The sequence below is a fragment of the Zingiber officinale genome, chromosome 1A, assembly GCF_018446385.1.
Source record: "Zingiber officinale cultivar Zhangliang chromosome 1A, Zo_v1.1, whole genome shotgun sequence".
NCBI classification, from domain to species: domain Eukaryota; kingdom Viridiplantae; phylum Streptophyta; class Magnoliopsida; order Zingiberales; family Zingiberaceae; genus Zingiber; species Zingiber officinale.
Genome location: NC_055987.1, coordinates 111,083,019 through 111,102,303, shown reverse-complemented (window position 1 = coordinate 111,102,303; position 19,285 = coordinate 111,083,019). Strand labels below are relative to the sequence as shown.

The 19,285-nt window shown below is 37.1% G+C and overlaps 1 protein-coding gene across 5 annotated transcripts; it reads left to right on the top strand.

Moving 5' to 3' along the window:
• The first annotated feature begins 4,112 nt into the window (after positions 1-4,112).
• LOC122028495 (probable serine/threonine-protein kinase PBL11) lies at positions 4,113-14,743 on the top strand. Of its 5 annotated transcripts, none has more exons than XM_042587351.1 (9): positions 4,113-4,847; positions 8,086-8,574; positions 8,909-9,316; positions 9,669-9,756; positions 12,156-12,439; positions 13,109-13,238; positions 13,438-13,571; positions 13,653-13,776; positions 13,963-14,743. In XM_042587351.1, the coding sequence occupies exons 2-9, from the start codon at positions 8,569-8,571 to the stop codon at positions 14,541-14,543; spliced, it is 1,755 nt and encodes a 584-aa protein (XP_042443285.1). In that variant the 5' UTR covers positions 4,113-4,847; positions 8,086-8,568; the 3' UTR covers positions 14,544-14,743. The 5 variants fall into 5 exon arrangements, with proteins under 5 accessions (XP_042443285.1, XP_042443277.1, XP_042443294.1 ...); XM_042587343.1 differs by having other exon boundaries at positions 8,082-8,574; XM_042587360.1 differs by lacking the exon at positions 8,086-8,574.
• Positions 14,744-19,285: the final 4,542 nt, after the last annotated feature.

Below are 19,285 nucleotides of genomic sequence, written 5' to 3'. Positions count from 1 at the left end.
TTATCATTGCTTAGCAAGGATTGAAGGGCTTCCTATATAAGCCCTTCCAAGCTTCTCCACTTAGCAATGTGGGACTAAAAACACTACCAAAAAATAATGTTTTGAATTTAAAACAAAATTCAACAAACTACACAACAATGGTCAGAAATTGTAACCCAAACAACTTTAAAGAGCTGCAAAGATGAAAGCGAAACATGTCGACATTTCTCAACAAAAGAACGTGGAACAAGCAAAGAGGTCACGAAAGATTTAAGCACAACTAAACAACAATGGTCAAAAAGTGTATCCCAAACATCTTTGCCGAATTTTGAATGGTTAGAATTATAATACATCAATAATGAACAAAAGAATATATCTACAATAGGATCTAGCTATCATCAATCTTTAAACCAATATCGAAAATCAAAATAACAGCTAGCGAATAGCTGACCTAAATCTATTGCAAATGACTATTGCTTCTTACTTGTTGCCAAAGCTAAGATCCTGCAAATGCAGTGAGAGTTTTCCACAAGATTGACCCGACAACTGAAGGTCCTTCTCAAAGAGGGAAAAGAATCAAGAGAAAGAGAGCGCGATTCAATAAGCTCTAAAATGAATCACATCTCTTCTTTTATATACTCGGCCCAACCTATGAGGATAATCCATCATAAAATCCATCCCTCATTAATAATTCATCAATGTTAATTAACTGGATTAATGAATCTACACATTAAATCCACATCCATTTAATGCAAACTCCCTTTATATACAATAAGCACTAGATCACTTAATTGAGGTTTAGTTTCTTTAATGACAATTAGTTGTGTGTGGATTAATCAAGTGTAAGCCCATTTTATGGAGATTTAGACCACTCACGTGGACTTAATTTTATTTAGTCCATTCATGTAGACTTAATTTTACAATCTTCCACTTAGGCTATACTTGATTCCTTATACACCACACAACCTCTTAGTTGAGCTCAACATGTCAAGCTTTATGGGTTAAATACCTATTTAAACAATCTGGTCTATTAAATCAATTAATACAAGACTAAAGAAATCATACCTACTATAATTGCAATAAGATCCAACGGTAATCATAGTACTAATATCACTAATGACAAATATTAAATGTGGATGTGTAGTATAAGAATGGTACGAAATGTGATCTATAAGTATCTATTCTCAATAATTCCTCTTTTTGACTCAAACCGGGTCCAAATCTTATGCTAACCCGCAATGGTAAATCATGATTCAACCTTATGACTCGAAATAGAGTCCACATCATATTTATAAAAACTAAATGGAAAACTATAATAGTAAATATGATATTCGTATGCTAGAGAAAGTTAAAATCATGCACACATATAGAAAATCTACAGTATATTCAATAAGTCAAAATATGTGTTCATGAATATAGAGCATCACACAAAATACATATTCCTACATAATAGATACTTCATCAAAAGGAAGAACCCCCATATTCACATGTTGATGAAATACCTTGGGTGACAAGCCATTGGTAAGTGGATCCGTTAACATGGAATCTGTCCTTATATGCTCTATTATTATTTGACGATTCTGAACTTTTTCTTTTCTTGGTTAGTCCTAGGAAAATCGTACCGGTTCCACTATACAAAAATTTTGTGCAAGTGTAAAACCTTTCCTTAAATAACCTATTGTGTTCTTTAGAAGTTAAATTAGGAATCGCAGACGGAACTTAACATCATTGATTCCAAATTTAACTTATCTGTTCTTAATGATTTAGATTTGAATCACAAGCGGAACTTAACACTATTGATTCAAATCCACCTACGTTATAAATTTCATTAAATATTAATTTCCAAAATTGGCTTCCAAGACTACATGGCGAGGCACATGACCTTCTTGGATATGGGAGCAACCACCACCGCCTAGACAAAGCTTTTTAAGGAAAGCTAATATTTAATTTCCTTAAATAACTCTAGGTTTAACCAAAAGGAACAATTGAATAACAAATTCGAAAAACAAAGAAAACACAAACTCAAAAAATAAATTTGAAAAACTAGATCATATTTTTGGACCGATCATAAATTCGAAAAACTAGACCAGGTGGAAGTCTGGATGGGTCATGGAGTGGACGTTCAACATGAAGTCCTGAATTCTTGGACGCTAAACAAAAGTCTAGACGATCTGGAGGACCGATCTGGCAAAAGATAATTTCCCCTGAGAGGAGTAGGTAAGGACGCATTCCCTGAAGAGGGAACAATAGATGTCGGTCCGACCTAGAGTTTCTGTGAAACTCAAAGTCAGAATTGAACAGTCAGAGGCTGTCAAATTCATATTATATATATTGTTTATTGCCTGGACTAATTTTATTTTATAGAAAATGAAGTGGCTAGACTCCGGACGCCCGGAGTTGGTCCGGGCTCCTGGAGCTAGTTCGGGCTCCTAGGATACCTTCACCGAGCAGCAACCCCGACGTGGGCTAGACGCCCTTGCGGTCTGGGCTCCCGAAGCTAGTACAGGCGCCCAGAACGACAAATTTTATCTTGTCGCAAGCTGGAGCACGCTGATTGGACAGACCTACGTCATGGTCCAGGCACCCGGAAGGAATCCAAGTACCCAAAATAGCCTACAAAAGTAGCATTCGACCAAAGGCTAAAAAAACAACATTTTAAGCAACTTCCACTTTTGTGCACTGTTTCGATAAAGCCTCTATGACACCCAAAAGCTTCGACGACGACTCTACTGAAGATTTCATCATACAAACTCGTCGTAATTCTTTACTTTTCAAATTACTTGTAATCATTTAAGACTGTAGTTGTACTCTTTATGATTGATTACTGATTACCCATCGAAAACACTCTCACATGCAGGCCTTGGAGTAGGAGTCGTCATAGACTCTGAACCAAGTAAATCCTACTTATATTTGTGATTGTTTTTCTTTATTCCGCTGTCTTTACTCTTTTTTATTATTTTAAAACCAACGTAAAAGCCATGAGCGCTATTCATATCCTCTAGCGCACATTGATCCTACAGTGAAAGCGTAGCTTTAAAGAGATGGTTTGAAGCTATTGTCCAAAGACCTTTTCAAAGGTGATTTCAGGTGCCTGGATTAGCCCGAACACCTCTAGGATGGCTTATCCGATCCACCTTTATCAGTGAGTTATCCAATTCCAGGTGACTGGATCCTTTTCGGGTACTTGGACCGTTGACATGACTGCATTTAGATGAAACTCTATTCGTGTTAACTTTATCGCTTTTCGGGTGCCTGGATTCCTTCCGCGTGCCTGGAAGTTAACGTGCATCGCCCAATCACAGCGTGCCACCTCATCTAGATATGATCTAGACTTTGAGCAATCCAGGCACTTGGACCAACTTAGGCCGTTTCAACTTAGGCCGTTTGGACCCACAATTGCCCCCAGAGTTTTCTTTTTCGGCTAGCTCCCATTTTTAACTTCCTACATCACAGAGTTAGCATAGACATAATTATAGTATGATTAACAACTTTCTCGACCTAGGGTTTCCTGTCCAATATCCTTGATTTGCCAAGACTTATTGCTGAGTCTCATCGACCAGGACTTCCTTACCCAGTCCCACCGACCGACATAGTCTCAACTAGAATTTTCCTGCAAACTTGTTAAGCATATTAAAACTTAAATAGACTTAATTTTTAATCTTTTATCAACATCAAAACTTATATTCAATTATATATTATTTTTTACACCATTTTTTACACCAATAGGCTGCTCACATACCAAATTAATTAGGTAGTTAAAATCTGAATACCTGAATTAAAAATGTATAAATTGTCACTGAATTTTCTTTTAAATTTTTATAAAATTAATAATATATAACTTGAATTTACTAAAAAAAGCCTTAAATGATTGAATTTACAATAGAAATTTAGAAAAAATTTGTTGCAAATTAATTTTTTTTTAATTATTTATTTCATCCTCCCTAATTTTTTAAGACAATCCCCTTTATTAGTCCGGTTAAATTCTGTCGTCATTATTCATTAGTCTCTTTTAACCACTTCAATTTCTGTCTCCGCCTGGATCGGAGCCCTCTCTCACCTCACCTGGGCCACATCCCACATGAAAACCAAATGAAAACAGAGAGAGGGCAAGGGGATGGAAGATTGAGGAGGAACTAAAACCCGCGTTATCAAGGTTGTCTTCCCCACGCCCTGCGAATCTAGAAACCGTGAGATCAACAGAAAATAGAGAAACAACAGATTTGGTGAAACAATTACGGGAGGACCGGTGACAAGGAAGCATTTGCTGGCGGAATGAGTAGCCGCCATGGATGCTGCTGTCGCTTCCTCTGCGCTCCGCTATCGGAAGAGTCCTCTCAACGATTTTCTTATTGGACCATTGTTTACTTAGAATAGAAATTTTTTTGTTTGAATGGTCAATTTAGTCCAATGACACCTATTTTTAATAACTGCAATTGTTTGGAGATTTTGCCTTTCTCACTTTACATCCTTATCCGCCTATACAAATTTAAAATTGAGTTTGACTGCTGACTATGATCAAGACTCTCTTCGACAATCAAAAATTGAGATTTGGAAGTACGTCTGGCAGTCGCGACTAAATCGTCGCGAGTCTGGAGCCGTGTACTTTTTGGATTTATTTAGTGGACGAGGATTAGTCGGGTGGCAACTGGAAGAACCTTGAAAAAAAAAACATTGCAGATATTGACTTCATCTGGGTCGGCTTGTTCATCCCTATCAAGCTTGATCGGGGAAAGTGAATCCCCTACATTTCTCTTTGTTGTTCAGGTTCTCGAATGGTTGAATCAGATAGAAACGGCGATTCTTAATTACTTCTGAACGACTTGTCCACCGGGTTCCCCAAGTTCTGTCAGTCCTGTGCCCTAGTTCAGGTATGAGGAACTACATACTTGTCACTAGTTTTATTCAGCTTTCCCCCTTCTAATTCATTCTTGCAACTTCCGAACTATCGGTTTATCTATTGACATGCAGATGCTTCATCTAATAAATAAGAAAAATAAGTTTTTTTTTTCAGAAAAAAAAAACCTTTCCTATAATACTTCGAAACAACAGGAGGTAGATGTGCTTGGTAAAATTCAATTTTACTCTAATTTAGTTTGGCTTTATCTCGAGCATATCAAATCACTTAGTATATTCATCAGGATGTTGTCGGCCCATCTTGGATCATAAGATGATATTGACTTTTAAATCAGTATTAGGGGTTTTTTAACAGGCATTAGTTGAACCCATGGCTGATGTACTATTTGTTGATTTATTTTTGAAAACAGAAAAGGGTGAATCATAGTTCACCCTATTGAGATTTAGTTAGGGAGTAGGGAACAGTATTCAAACAGAGTTAATATAAAATTGCCATGTAATCAATATCCTGCTGATTGGGGGAAATCAAAAGGTCTACAATGCTTCCCAACAAAAAACCAATACAATTTGATATGTTTTGAGGGAATCCTGCAGTCCGACAAACCACAGGTGTAGAAAATGTTGCTAATGAGCTCAGACATCCTCTAGAACTGCCTTCTTTTTTCTAAAGATCATCATTTATTTTAGCCAGATGGAGCTTATCCAAGCTTGTGTGCATGTGTTGAAGGCTCATAACGAAGCATGTTCCAATATACAGAATAAGTCAGCCCAAAAATCAAAATCCAGCTTACTCTGACTGAAAGAGTTGGGAAACATTTGAATGAATCAACCATCCCTGTGTATCAAAGTCACAATGGTAATCAGGTGAGTGAGAGATTCATTAAAGCCAATATAACATAAGACACACTCCATGCCAAGCTCCACTAAACCTTTTCTCTATAACACTATATTCGACTTTTCATGTGTGAGATCATCTATGTGATGATTCACACCATTTTGGGTGTATATGACTTCCAGACCGGATGAGTAAAGAAAGTGCTTGTGCTGATAGCCTTTGAAGGACAAGAGGAATAGGTTGATCTAATGAAGAAACTGTGCTATCATCTGTATTGCTAGTGAATAGGGAAGCTGATTATAAGAGACCTTGAAATGAGGGAAAATTCCATTGGGTGGTGGTAGGAGAGGCCAAGTAGGAAACTATTAGAGGAGATGTTCCAAATCGTGACACTCTTGCTAGAACAAGCTAAATACAATTCAAGAAAGGTATAATGCAGCTTGCAGCACTGGAACCTGATATGGTCCCGAGTATAGGATCGAGTCACAGGTCGAGATCCGGATCCATACTTGGTCATGCAACACGTAAGGGGGGATGGGAGGAGGAAAAAGACTCGTCCTAGACAGAGTCCAAATCACTCAAGGGGGAAAACTCGTCCTAGACAGAGTCCTAATTGCTCAATTTTTCTCCTTTCCTTTATTAATAATGACACTCCTTATATAAGGAGTCAAACATGACAAGATTAGGAAATACCAACCATAAAAGAAAATAAGGAATCAAAAATAGAAAAGCTAATTAGACCATTATTTGTTTTCTACTATAGCAGTAGTTAAATTAAGCCATTATTTATTTTCTACTAATTAGGCAATAGCTAATTTATTTCTAATAGCTAATTATGTTGTAATTAATTCGCTTCCAACTATAGCGATGTTCAACAAAGGCATCCACCTCGGCGTCCACATCATCACTCCCCTCCTCGATATTGAGCTTGTCCTTAAGCTCGAAAGCGGGGTATAACGCCACTAATAGCATAAAGAGAAATTTCTGAATTCACTTCCCCCTCTTCCTCATCTTCCCTGTCATCATCAAGTACTTCAATCCAAAACAGGCGTTTACACTTGTGACCCGTGGAGTAGGATTCATCACAGTTAAAACAAAAGCCCTTGGCTCTCCGTTTTGCCATCTCAGCGCGAGTCAGACGCTTGAAAAATGAAACAGGTGGAGTTTCCTTGCTGATGTCCGGGGTCCTGGTCTTCGCCAAAGGAGGGCCTCCACTGCTGGTGTTGAGCTTGGTTGTGGTCCCGCCCCAATTCGTGCGCAGCAGCCCCCCCACCTTGATAGAAGCACTGCTTCTGTTCTAGTGCTCTGGCCATATTCATTGCAATGCCTAGGTTTTCAGGCTTCTGCAATTCGGTGTCGATACGAAGATCTTCGACTAGCCCTGCAGTGAATAAGTCAACTTGTTGTTGTGGTCGGAGGTCCGAGGTCCGAGTGAGGTGAGATTGAAATTGGCGCTGGTAGTCTTCTACAGAGCCTGTCTGCTTCAGATTTGCTAGCTCTCCCAAAGGGTTATTGCTTAGGGGCGAGCCAAAGCGGATATGACAGTGGTCTCTGAACTACTTTCAAGTCATCTCTAGCTCTTCTTGCTCTACCTGATCAAATCAAAGTTAGGCTTCCCCTACCAAGTGGAAGGCAGCAAGGCCAACCTTGTCAGCCTCTATTGTCCTTTGGCTGGTAAAGAATTTTTTGCACCTTTTAACCCAGCTCAGCGGATCCCCTTCTCTAGAATAGGTGGGGAACTCCATCTTTGAGTATCGCGGAATCATGGTGCCACTAGTTGGCAGTTCAGGTCTGACCTCTGAGCCGCTAGAAGGGCCATACTCTGCGCTGGTAGGGTTGTCTGTGTGCAAAGGTTGTCGTCTAGCATCTTGAACAGTACAAGAAATCTCAGCAATCTACTCCTCTAGTCCTTGCTGGCGGGAAGTGATTTGCTCTATAAAAACTTGTTGTTGTGACATCAATCTTTCCATGAAGGCCTCGAGTTTGGATGTGATAGGATCCGTGTCACCCATGACCGGCTTTGATACCAAGTTGATATGATCCCGAGTATAGGATCGAGTCACAGGTCGAGATCCGGATCCGTACTTGGTCATGCAACACGTAAGGGGGGAAGGGAGGAGGAAAAAAACTCGTCCTAAACAGAGTCCAAATCACTCAAGGGGGCAGACTCGTCCTAGACAAAGTTCTAATTGCTCAATTTTTCTCCCTTCCTTTATTAATAATGACACTCCTTATATAAGGAGTCAAACATGACAAGATTAGGAAAGACCAACCATAAAGGAAAACAAGGAATCAAAAATAGAAAAGCTAATTTGGCCATTATTTGTTTCCTACTATAGCAGTAGTTAAATTAAGTCATTATTTATTTTCTACTAATTAGGCAATAGCTAATTTATTTCTAATTGCTAATTAGGTAGTAATTACTTCGCTTCCAACTATAGCGATGTCCACCTCGGCGTCCACCTCGGCGTCCACCTCAGCGTCCACATCAGAACCATCTACCATGTCAGGATGCAAAACTATGTTCATTACTGATTCGATTTGGCCTTAAAGCACAGATGTTATGACCTGAAAGATGCCCCTCCATAAGACAGACCATCGGTAGTAATCTGCACCAGCGTTCAACATGTACAATTAAGTAGAAGATGCTTCATCACTGCTTTCCTAAGAAGGGGTGAGAATAGGAGCTTCCACCACCATTTTCAGGAGGATAGATTGGGACAAATTCAGAATTCCCTAACCTCTCCAAGAATGAGGAAGGTATACCTGATCCCAAGAAGCAAGAAATCTGGCTGCCGACAGCTTCACCTGCCCATGCTGCCAGTAGTTCTTGCAAAGCTCCAATCCACTCAATCGAGGATCTAGGAAGCAGTAGGGGCACCTAAGCCTTGTAAGTCAGCATGGAGGTGAGTAAACTATCAACAAGCATCAACCTTCATCCAAGCGATAAGAAAGCCCTTTGCCATGGGGCAGGTTTGCAAGCTATCTAACTGATAATCAGGCCCCAGTAGGCTCTCCCTGGTTTATTCAGACCCAACTGGTAAGTGGTAACACACACACACACACCACACACACACGCACGCACGCACGCCTAATTCCTTGGTGCTGCTTTGTTTTATTCAACATGCTTGGAAGCTCAACTTTTCAGAAGACATGCCTAATTCCTTGGTGCTGCTTTGTTTTATTCAACATGCTTGGAAGCTCAACTTTTATAGCTTATGTTTGAGATTTTATGTGCAGGCAATGGCGTTATCGGGGCTTGGGGATGCAGCTAATGTTGCACAGCTGACTGGCTTAGATGCTGTCAGCCTCATCCGCATGATAGCAAAGGCTGCCTCAACCGCGCGCAGCCACAAGAAAAATTGCCAGAAATTTGCACAGAAGCTGAAGTTGATTGGTAACCTATTGGAGCAGATCAGAATAACAGAGCTCAAGAAGCATCCTTCTACTAGAGAACCATTGGAGCTTTTGGAGGATGCACTGAGGAGGTCTTACATTCTTGTGCACAGTTGCCACGACTGCAATTATCTGTATCTGTTGGCCATGGGATGGAAAATTATTAAACAATTCAGGACTGCACAGTCTGAGATTACTGAATACTTGAACCTTATTCCACTCATAACTCTTGTGGATATCCAGAGAAGCCGAGTATGGATTTTCTACTTTAGTTACTTTCTAAAATTTTCTAAATTTTACTCACCTAAGGTATGGTAAGCACATTTCGTGAAGTGACAGGAGAAAGTGAATTTGTTTGTGTAAAATTGATCCTTCTACCTGTAGAGTTTGATTTTTTTCCCAACTTCAAAAAATGGAACATCAATATAAAACAAATGCTTGAAACTTTACTAGATGTATGAACTGTATTGTGAAAAATGCTTGAAACATGTAAGTCTAATGCAATGATTTGTTATTTCATTAAATACCACATAATCTTAAATTGTCAATTTATTCCTTTGTCATTTTCTTGTTTTTCATTAGCTCTCATATTTTAGTTTCTCAGGAACAAACAAAAAGCATCAAGCTGGAACAATGTGTCAATAAATCGGATGAAGTAGACAAGAAGGTGCAAGATGCTTTATTTAATTCAGGTGATTTATGTATGAAGCAACCATACTTAAAAATTTTCTTTTATAATTTGTAGTTGAACAAGCATTTGAAGTATTTCAAGGCAAGCAATGTTATTTATCAATTGCTGTGAGATAGTTGGAAATTCATATTATGTAGGAGTTTTTTCCCTTGGGTTTTGGTAGTGAAAAGTTATTTAACCACCTCAAATATTGGGCCTAAATAAAAAGGCTGCAAGAGACACATAAAATGATGTTCTATGTTGATTTTGAAAAGTATAAAAAATGACATTTAACCTAATTGAGTTTGTACTCTGTAGCTACTTGTGTGGACTAGAAAAAATCACTAGCTAGTAAGTTTTATGTTTCAGTTTAATATAGGGACTAGGGTCATTCTTAAAGAAACGTAAACCAAATTACCAATATCAACTAGTATTAGTAAGGTCAATGAGGATGTTTATCAAGCAAATTGGGTATAGTTGAGTAGCTCATTTAGAAATATCCAATTCATTATGAGGGTGGCTGAGCAAGTGGTGGCAGAGCTACAAAATCCAAATTTGGACTACATATTTGCCAATGTGGACTTCAGCACTATCTTTGTTAACTTTGCATCAATTGCGAAACAAAATCCATGTAATTGATCCAAATAGGTGGGATAAATACAGTTTGATGATGATGTAGGAACTAGTTTGAGATTTAGAGATCCATGAATGAGAGAAAGTTTCTTAGTTCAAGTTTATTGGTTCAATGAGCTTTGATCTTGCTAGTTTTTTTCAAACCCATCTTCATTCTCACCTATGACCCTGTGCAACAATTTTCCTCAACACCTACTAAGTCAAAATCAACTACGGCATAAAAGATCCATATACAAGAATGTCAAATTGAATATTTTTAAATTTCCCATAATCATAAACCAATAATATTACAAGCATAATTTAATTTGAGTTTACGTGATAACATTAATTCAATATTAATATATATGATAACAATCTGATATCATGGATAGTATGATTATCTATTATTTGCAATTAATCTATTTGATCAATTTATATTAAAAAAATGCTTATATTAATAATAATTTGGTATTTAATGATACATAATATCATTTTAAAGAATTTATTTTATTATCTTTTCTAATCTCAGACTAAATTACTTGCATTAATCTTTCTCTTTTTAATATGTTTTCTGCCCATTCTGATTTCACTAATCTTATTGATGTGATAGAATCAGTAAGATATTTTTGCCATTCAATCTCGACAATGATTTTGAAACCATAACCTTCTCAATATTATTATATTGACTGGAGCACCTATATTCAACTTTAGTTCTTATATGTGGGAAGAAAGGTGATATTTTCAGGATCTATTATTCATATTATTATTATTATTTTAATATCTTGAGTGGATAGAATGAATGAAGTGGTGAGGGATCCTTTTGAAGATGACTAACTCCAAATCTATTTATTTTATCACTAGTACAAAACCCATGTATAGAAGGTGACATCAACTGATGATATTGAATCCATGTTATTTTCTTTTGGAAATCCTTTTTCTTGAAGTTTTCCCCCTCTCCTATTAGCTACCTCCACTATTCTTGTTTTCATGTCCTCTTTCATGTCTCCTCTTCCTCCTCTAACCTCATCTATATTTTATCCTTGTTAATAATATAATATAAAAGTTTCCCTTTTTTAACAACTTGAACTTTTGGGAATAGTAGTTAGCCAATCAATATTAAGCTGTTATCAGAGTAGAGTAGGAGGTCAAGGTTTAAATCCTATTTGTGTAAAAAAAAAAAAACTAAGCTGGAGATTTGGGGAATAGTGATTAGATAATAAACATGTTTTGGAAATAATTACTAGCAAATCAACATTAACAGTCGTGCAGTACTTTTTGTTTGTCTTACTTAGGGTAAGACAGAAACATATGGCCACGTCAATCATGCAACATATTAATGCTCACTAAAAACATCTACCTACACTGCCAAACCTTGGGTTTGGGATTTCAGTTTTTGTTTTATGGAGATCTATGTTTGCACAGATGAATCAAGACTAATATATTGGAAAGATGGTTCTAGCTTTTCAATTAAGGATCCTATTGATAAGGCACATAGAAAACACCACTCATCTGCAACAATTTGATTGTATTGAATCATTGGGTTGTAAGTTAACTCAATTCGTTGGATCAGATATCATTTAAGACTGGATTCTGATATGAATCATCCATTGATTTGTATACATGCTTACAAGAACTTACTTTTAGGTGTGCACGTTCAACCACTTAATTTGCCATCCTGGGCGAGCAAAACAAGCATTGATACCATTTAGTAGCTCGCGGGGCAAATCCTATCCACTATTTATGCCTCAAGTGGTTATTCAAATATGAATTACAATAGTTCTTTGACCTAACATTTCAGTTCCCATGCAGGACTTTTACTTGCAACAACAGATAGACTTGCCATCGGTAATGCATTTCTTCGGAAATTCAAGTTCAAGGAATTGAGGAGTGCCACTATGAATTTCAGTGATGTTAACATTCTTGGATCTGGAGGATATGGGATTGTCTATAAGGGTTTGATTGATGATAGTTCCTTGAAAGGAGAGAGTTGTGGATCTTTATTCCTTAAGAAAAGAGCAAGTAATGCGTCTAAGATTACTGTTGCTGTCAAGAGACGAGTTGATACCTTTAAACATGGATCACGGCAGTTTGAGGTAGTTGCTGATACCTATTTTAGTGAATATATTTTTTTTTACTTTAACTGGATTTAGATACTATTTTGATTTAATTTGTTTTATTTAAGACTCTAGCTCTGTAGATCAACATTTGATTCATTGGACTGACTGGTATTGCAAATGCAACAAATTCTTCTGTTAGCTACTTGCTTATATCACAATTGACAAGTAGTTCAAACATGTACCTATTATTCAGATTCACAATTCACAAATGTTCATCTTATAAGCTTCATATAGTATATTCTACTTTACAAAGTGTTAAGTTATTTATATACTGATGAATTCGTGCATTCCAATTCCAACAATAGAATTGGAAAATCAAACAGAATAATATCCACAGTTTTATATTCAATGATCCTGCTGAATTAGTGTGTCCCAACAGTAGAGATTGTAAAATCCAACTATATTTCATAGTTTTTTCGGGACAAATTTCCATCTATATTTTATCAAGTTTTGCCACATATTGATTCTTATTTAATTTGATCTTCAACAATGAGTTCTTTACTGTAATCAGTGTCAACTCTAGAAGTTAGATCACTTAATGGAGTATAGCTTTCATACTTCGTATGCTCTGTTGTTACTATCCATTGTTACATTCACTGCCTAAAATTTTTAAACGAGTTCTTTCCCCTCATGTTTCTTTTGCAGGCCGAGTTAAACTATCTAGGGCGCTTGCTACACCCTAATGTTGTCAAACTGTTGGGCTATTGCAAGGAGGAAAATAGTATTGTTTATGAGTTCATTCCTAAAGGGAGCTTAAAAGATCACCTATTTCAGAGTATCTTTTTTGAGATCCTTGATGCATTATATGCTATCTTTAACTAGATGAAGGAAACCAATGTTGTGGCTTAATGCAAATAATTACCTTCTTTCAGTTTTTGATAATTTTTCTGTGCCACGACATTAGAGATGCCAAATTTATATCTCTTGTCCTCGTCAGTTTCAATGACAAGTCACAACCTTTTCTACATGAGCAGGAACACGTTTCCAACCACTTCCTTGGAAGCTGAGAGTAAAGATAGCAGTTGGTGTCGCTCGAGGTCTCGCATACTTACACACAACTCATGTCATTCATAGGGATATTAAGGCTGCCAACATCCTTCTTGACTCTGTATGTATATATTTCTTTCTTGTACTTCTTGGATCCAATTCATTTTGGGTAATGCTTATTTCTGATGCATTTCCCCCAAAGGACTTCAATCCAAAGCTATCAGATTTCGGGTTGGCTATGTATGGTCCGACTGAGAGGGAATCCTATCTCTCACAAGATGTATGTGGCACCTATGGATATCTTGCTCCTGAATATCTTGCCGACGGTAATAATCATGATTATTGAAAAAGCCACTCCTCCCCATTGTCTTCCATGTTCTCTCATGCCAATAGCATATTATTTATTCCTCCACTCTTGTTTATTGGGCTTTATACCAGTGCTCTGTATCTTCATGCAGAATACAACTTATGACTGATTACATTAGATACTTATCATTCTTATTGTACTTCAGGAAAAATGAACGAGAAGGTTGATGTGTATGGATTTGGAATCCTGTTGCTGGAATTGCTCTCCGGTAAGCAGGCGTATGAAATCCTCACAATCAAAAAGAGCTCCAAAGATGAATGTGAAACAAGTCGACATTTCTCAACACAAGAATGTGGAACAAGCAAAGAGATCACGGAAGATTTAAGCACAACTAAACAACAATGGTCTGAAAGTGTACTCAAAACAGCTTCGCCCAACTATGAAGAAGTTGTTGATTCATGTCTCTTAGATTATAAAACTCTGACTAGATTGATGGAGCCAGAACTCCGTGGACAATACCCATTAAAAGCAGCAGTTCTTGCAGTGCAGCTTGCCAAAAGCTGTGTTACCTGGGATCCTACTAGCCGACCTGCCATGCAACAAGTTATAGAGACGCTTGAGCAGATTCAAACTATCGACAACCTTCCAGTCAATTTGGGTTCTGAAAAAAATTCTGATCCTTGTTCTTCCTTTTACGATGTTGATTTTTCGGTTTCTAGCACAGTGGTGCATGAGCCAGCTACTTTTGATGCGGATACAGAGTTATCCTTCTCGTCGTTGAAATGACAATGTTCTGTCAAAACTGAGATTTGGTGATCTGAAAAACATTTCGGCACATAGGAGATAGATCTTAAATATATGCCTGTTTGCTGTTACCTTTGTATAAATGTAGGCTAATTTATTACATTTGAAGAACTGTTGTACAAAGAATTTGTCTGCTGAGCTTTTGACTTGTGATCATAATGACTAATCGTTACAGTGGCTTATTTAGGTGTAGTTTGTAGTAATTACAAGATCAGCATGGCGTACCAATTCGGACATTTCTTTTAATACTCCTTATTTGTTCTTTTAACTTAACTCTAGGAATATTTGTTTTGGTAGATTATAAATTCATCTTTGGAAAGTAAGTTTTAGTGAGTGAGATATTTTAGTATTTCTTATTTATCATTCACATAACTCATACAAATAAAAATGGAGCATTCATTGTATTCTCCATAAATCAAATTTTCTATGTGCTAAAAAATTGATATCGCTCCCTCTAAATGGTTCAGTATCGTCGCCTTCATGATTAAATATAAATAAATCATGAAAAATTTTGTCTAATTTCACGCCCGTTGAATCAAACCTTGCTCACACGTAAAAGCTCAATTGAATTCGTGAAAACAGATCTTCCCTTTAATTAATTTTTTCATATAAAATATTTAAAACTATAAATCTAAGTTGTTGGATTATTCACTCTAACGTCATTTCCATTTTGTGCACCTGAAATTTAATTAGTTAATTATGACCCTTATCGGCCCAAATTAATTAAATTATGGAACTCTGTTAAACTAATTAGAGAAAAGGTGAAAGCTAGTGGCCCTATTCTCTTTGAAAGGAGAAAAATCATGAAAGTATTTTTTTCTAGCACACTAATCCTTTATTCGGGGAAGGTCAAATGTCCAGTAAGATTTTTTAGCTCACTAACAATTACATATTAGAGCAATCATCCATATAAATATCCAATTAATTAATTTGATTGGTTAATTCTTATAAAAAATTTTTATTGATCATCGAAATAAATCAAGAAACGTAATTAAATATGATGGACTGATCAACTTCACAAATAATTTAAACTTCTCAAATATAATATATCATAGAAGAGATTGAAATCCTCATCTATCCAATCATTTACTATAGCAACGTAACTTTATTTATGATATGTCAGTCGATGCATCCAAATCAATTTCTTATCGGGTTTCTAGTTCAAAACACGTCCAAATTAATAATTAAAAAAATCAAATTATTTGGTAAGATAACATAATTTTTTTTAATTTAAAAATAAGTTGTTTTTGAAGGATTTAAACGATAAAATTAATTAATTTCATTAATTTATCAAAATGCTCTATAAAATTGCTTGATGGATTGAAATTATCTTTATTAAATTCTTTTTTTCTCTCTTTTCATTCAAACAACATGTACCAATTAAATTAAATAAGCATTTGTTCCCCCAAAAGGATCAAACATTTGTTTAATTTGTAGATAAATGTATTTCAAAATTTTGAAAACTATAAATTGTTCGATTTAATTCTATCAATTAAATTATTTGTTGAAATATCGAATTAAATTGGTAGTCTTGTATTACAAAAAACAAAACAAAAATGGATCAAACTATATATCACAAAATAATTTGAAGAAATGATATCAATGATTCTAATTCATGTAAACTAAATTTGATATTTGTGGCAAAACTAACGGTAATTGGATCCCAACTTCCCCTTACCTAGCTTGACAAAGTAAAACTTAAGCATCAACACAACCCAATATAATGCTTAGACATGTTACCCTCGACATAAAAATAAAAACGATAAATTTAGTTAGTTTTATTGACTAATTCTGGGATGATCAATTTGACCATGAGAGTAAATTAGAAAGTATTCATGGCGGATAGTGGAGAAGCCCAATATTCTTTACTTGCGCGTCCCATTTAAAGGAAAAATTCCTGTAAATACACTATAATTGGGATTGAATTATAGATATTTAGGTGACAATTTAAATATCTTATCATAATATCATAGTCACGGGACTACCCTACTTCGACATAGTTCATTTGGAAGCTGTCCATTTACAAATAAAACTTAAGTGAAAAAGATCTTTATCGTTAGTTTTCTTTTTCTTTTTTTTCTTCGATGAATCATTTTGATCAAAAATATTTCTTTAATTGTCGTAAAGTTCTATTTAATTTTCTTAGCAATGGTTTTAAATCTCAATAGTTGATAGATAACGTATGATCATTACGCTAGGGGGTGAATAGCGCTCAAGATTTTTTATATTTTTTAAGAAAATAATTTATCATAATAAATATGCAGTGGAAATAGAAAGTAAAAGCAAATAAAACTATAACAAAATCAAGTTTTACTTGGTTCATAGCCTATAATGACTTCTATTTCAAGACCCGCACGTGAGAGTATTTTCGTTGGACAATCACTAATCAATTGGAAAGTTACAGATGCAATTTGAATATGAGTACAGTGTTTGGGTAACTTGAACAATAAAAAATACTGACTACTTAGAAGATGACATCTTGAGCGTAGTCATCGTCGAAACAATGTTTGGGCTTCGTAGAGTCGTCAATTGAGCAGCGCGCAGGAGATAAACTTATTCGGATTGATGTGTTTGAGTTGCTCGTCAAAGCCTCCTTTTATAGCCTTGTCCGGGCTCCTGGATCCCCTCCTGGGCGGCTGGAGTGTGCTGACGTAGCGAGCTCTCATTGAAACTTCATTCTTGAAGTTTATCCATGTTCGGGCGTTTGGATCACCTCCGGGTGCCCGGACCTTCTTCGAGCACTTGGACCATTGACATGGATTGGCCAGTCAACGCGCTTCAACTTATCTTGTGGATGACTTTTGCTAGTCTGGACGCCTGGAGCAACTCCGGGTGCTTGGACTTTTCGAGTGCCTGCCTGGTGCTCCCTCGAAGGCCTTGACCCAGATGCCTAGAGCACGTGCGGGTACCTGGACCTGGTCCAGTGCTTGGACGAGCCTTTTCCAACATCTTCTTTCCTGCATGAGTGTTAGCATAAAAGTAAAAATGGAAATAAAAATAGCAACTTATTTTATAGTATTCGGATTGTCCGATCTTGACTTTAAGTTTTACTGAAATTTTAGGTCGGACTGATGTCTACTGTTCCCTCTATCGGGAATGCATTCTCACCTACTCATCTCAAGAGAGTTTACCTTTTATCAGATCGGTCCTCCAGACCGTCTGTACTTTTGCTTAGTATCCGAGACCTCAAGACTTTCAGCTGGACGTTCGAATTCCGACCCGTCCAATCTTCCGCCTAGTGTTTGCGACCCCTAGGACTTCCACCTAGTGCCCACTACCCTAGGATTTTATCCGACGTCCTTGATCTGTCAAGATTTTACTCAATTCCCAAGACCCAGATTTCATTACCTTATCATAAGTAAGACTTTTCACTTACCTAATATCCACTAAGATTTCTTTATCTAGCTTTAACTAAAATTTTCATCTTATCTAAGATCATTTATTACTTTTCTTATATACTCAGTTAAATTTATTAGAATATAACATAATTTAATTTTACTAAATATCAAAACACAAAAGACTGATTAGGTGCTTTGAGCACCAACAGATAACAATCTACATCTCCATTAAGATTACTAAATTAAGCTTGATACATAATAAATGAAATTTAAAAAAGTCATCAAATATGTACCAACTAAAATTGTTAGTCGAGCTGCTCATTAAGCGAATGCCGCACAACTTGAATCAGGCGCCATCAATCATATGGTTCGTGCATCCGACGGCTGATGAGTAATGACATCAAGGTTCTTCACACAAATTCATATGAAAGAACATAATTTAACCATTGGAAATTACTTGTTGGACACAAATAATATGTTATCGGAGATATATAATATATTAGTCGAATTTAAATATTCGAATTAAATTCAATTTATAACTGAGATGACCTGAGTTGATAATCTCAAGCTGCCAGCAGGGGCTGGTTTCTACCAAATGATGAAGGCAGTCTGCACAATGTTGATAGATCGGGATGATCGGCCGAGCAGCACGAGCGGGCACAGTAGATCAGAAAGGTCGATCGAGCAGGCAGACAGACTGACCGAGCGGGCAGACAGGCCTGATGAGAGGCAGGCCACGTGATCTGGTGTCGAGTGGACAGACAGGTCTGGCGAAAGACAGACTAGCCGAGTAGACAAGTCTGGACAGGCAGGTCAGGCGAGGCAGACCGCCCGAGCAGACAAGTCGGGCTGTCCAGTCTCTGACTAGCCGACCGGAGCGAGCTGACAGACCGGGCGAAGATCTCAAGCTGACAGAGAAGTCTGTCGGTCGGACAAAGAGACCGACCGGGTGAGCTAACCGGGGCCTGCGAGTCGTAGTTTCCATGAAACAGATTCGCTCACCTCCGGCTATGCTTCGAGGCTTACAAGGGTCATCTGTTTCCCACAATACAACGACCGACCGTGAATCCGACCAAGCACTGGTGGTCACAGCGAGCTGAGTGGTACCCGAATGCTACCACCGGCACTCTGCCGAGCAGGAGCTGCACGATAGAGGAGGAGGAAAAATGGAGAGCCTTTGCTTTGCTTGTTGTGTCTTCTCTACCTATGATCGGAGCCTCCTTATATAGGAGCTTGGATCAATGACCATAGTTAATGATCTTAATGGTTATTATTAGTCGAGCAGTGAACCGGCCACCATTTCACTCATTATTACTCGGCCGATTTTATTCTGCATTAATCTTGAATTTAATGCATCCGTTTCACAGCAAAAAAAGATCTACGTGG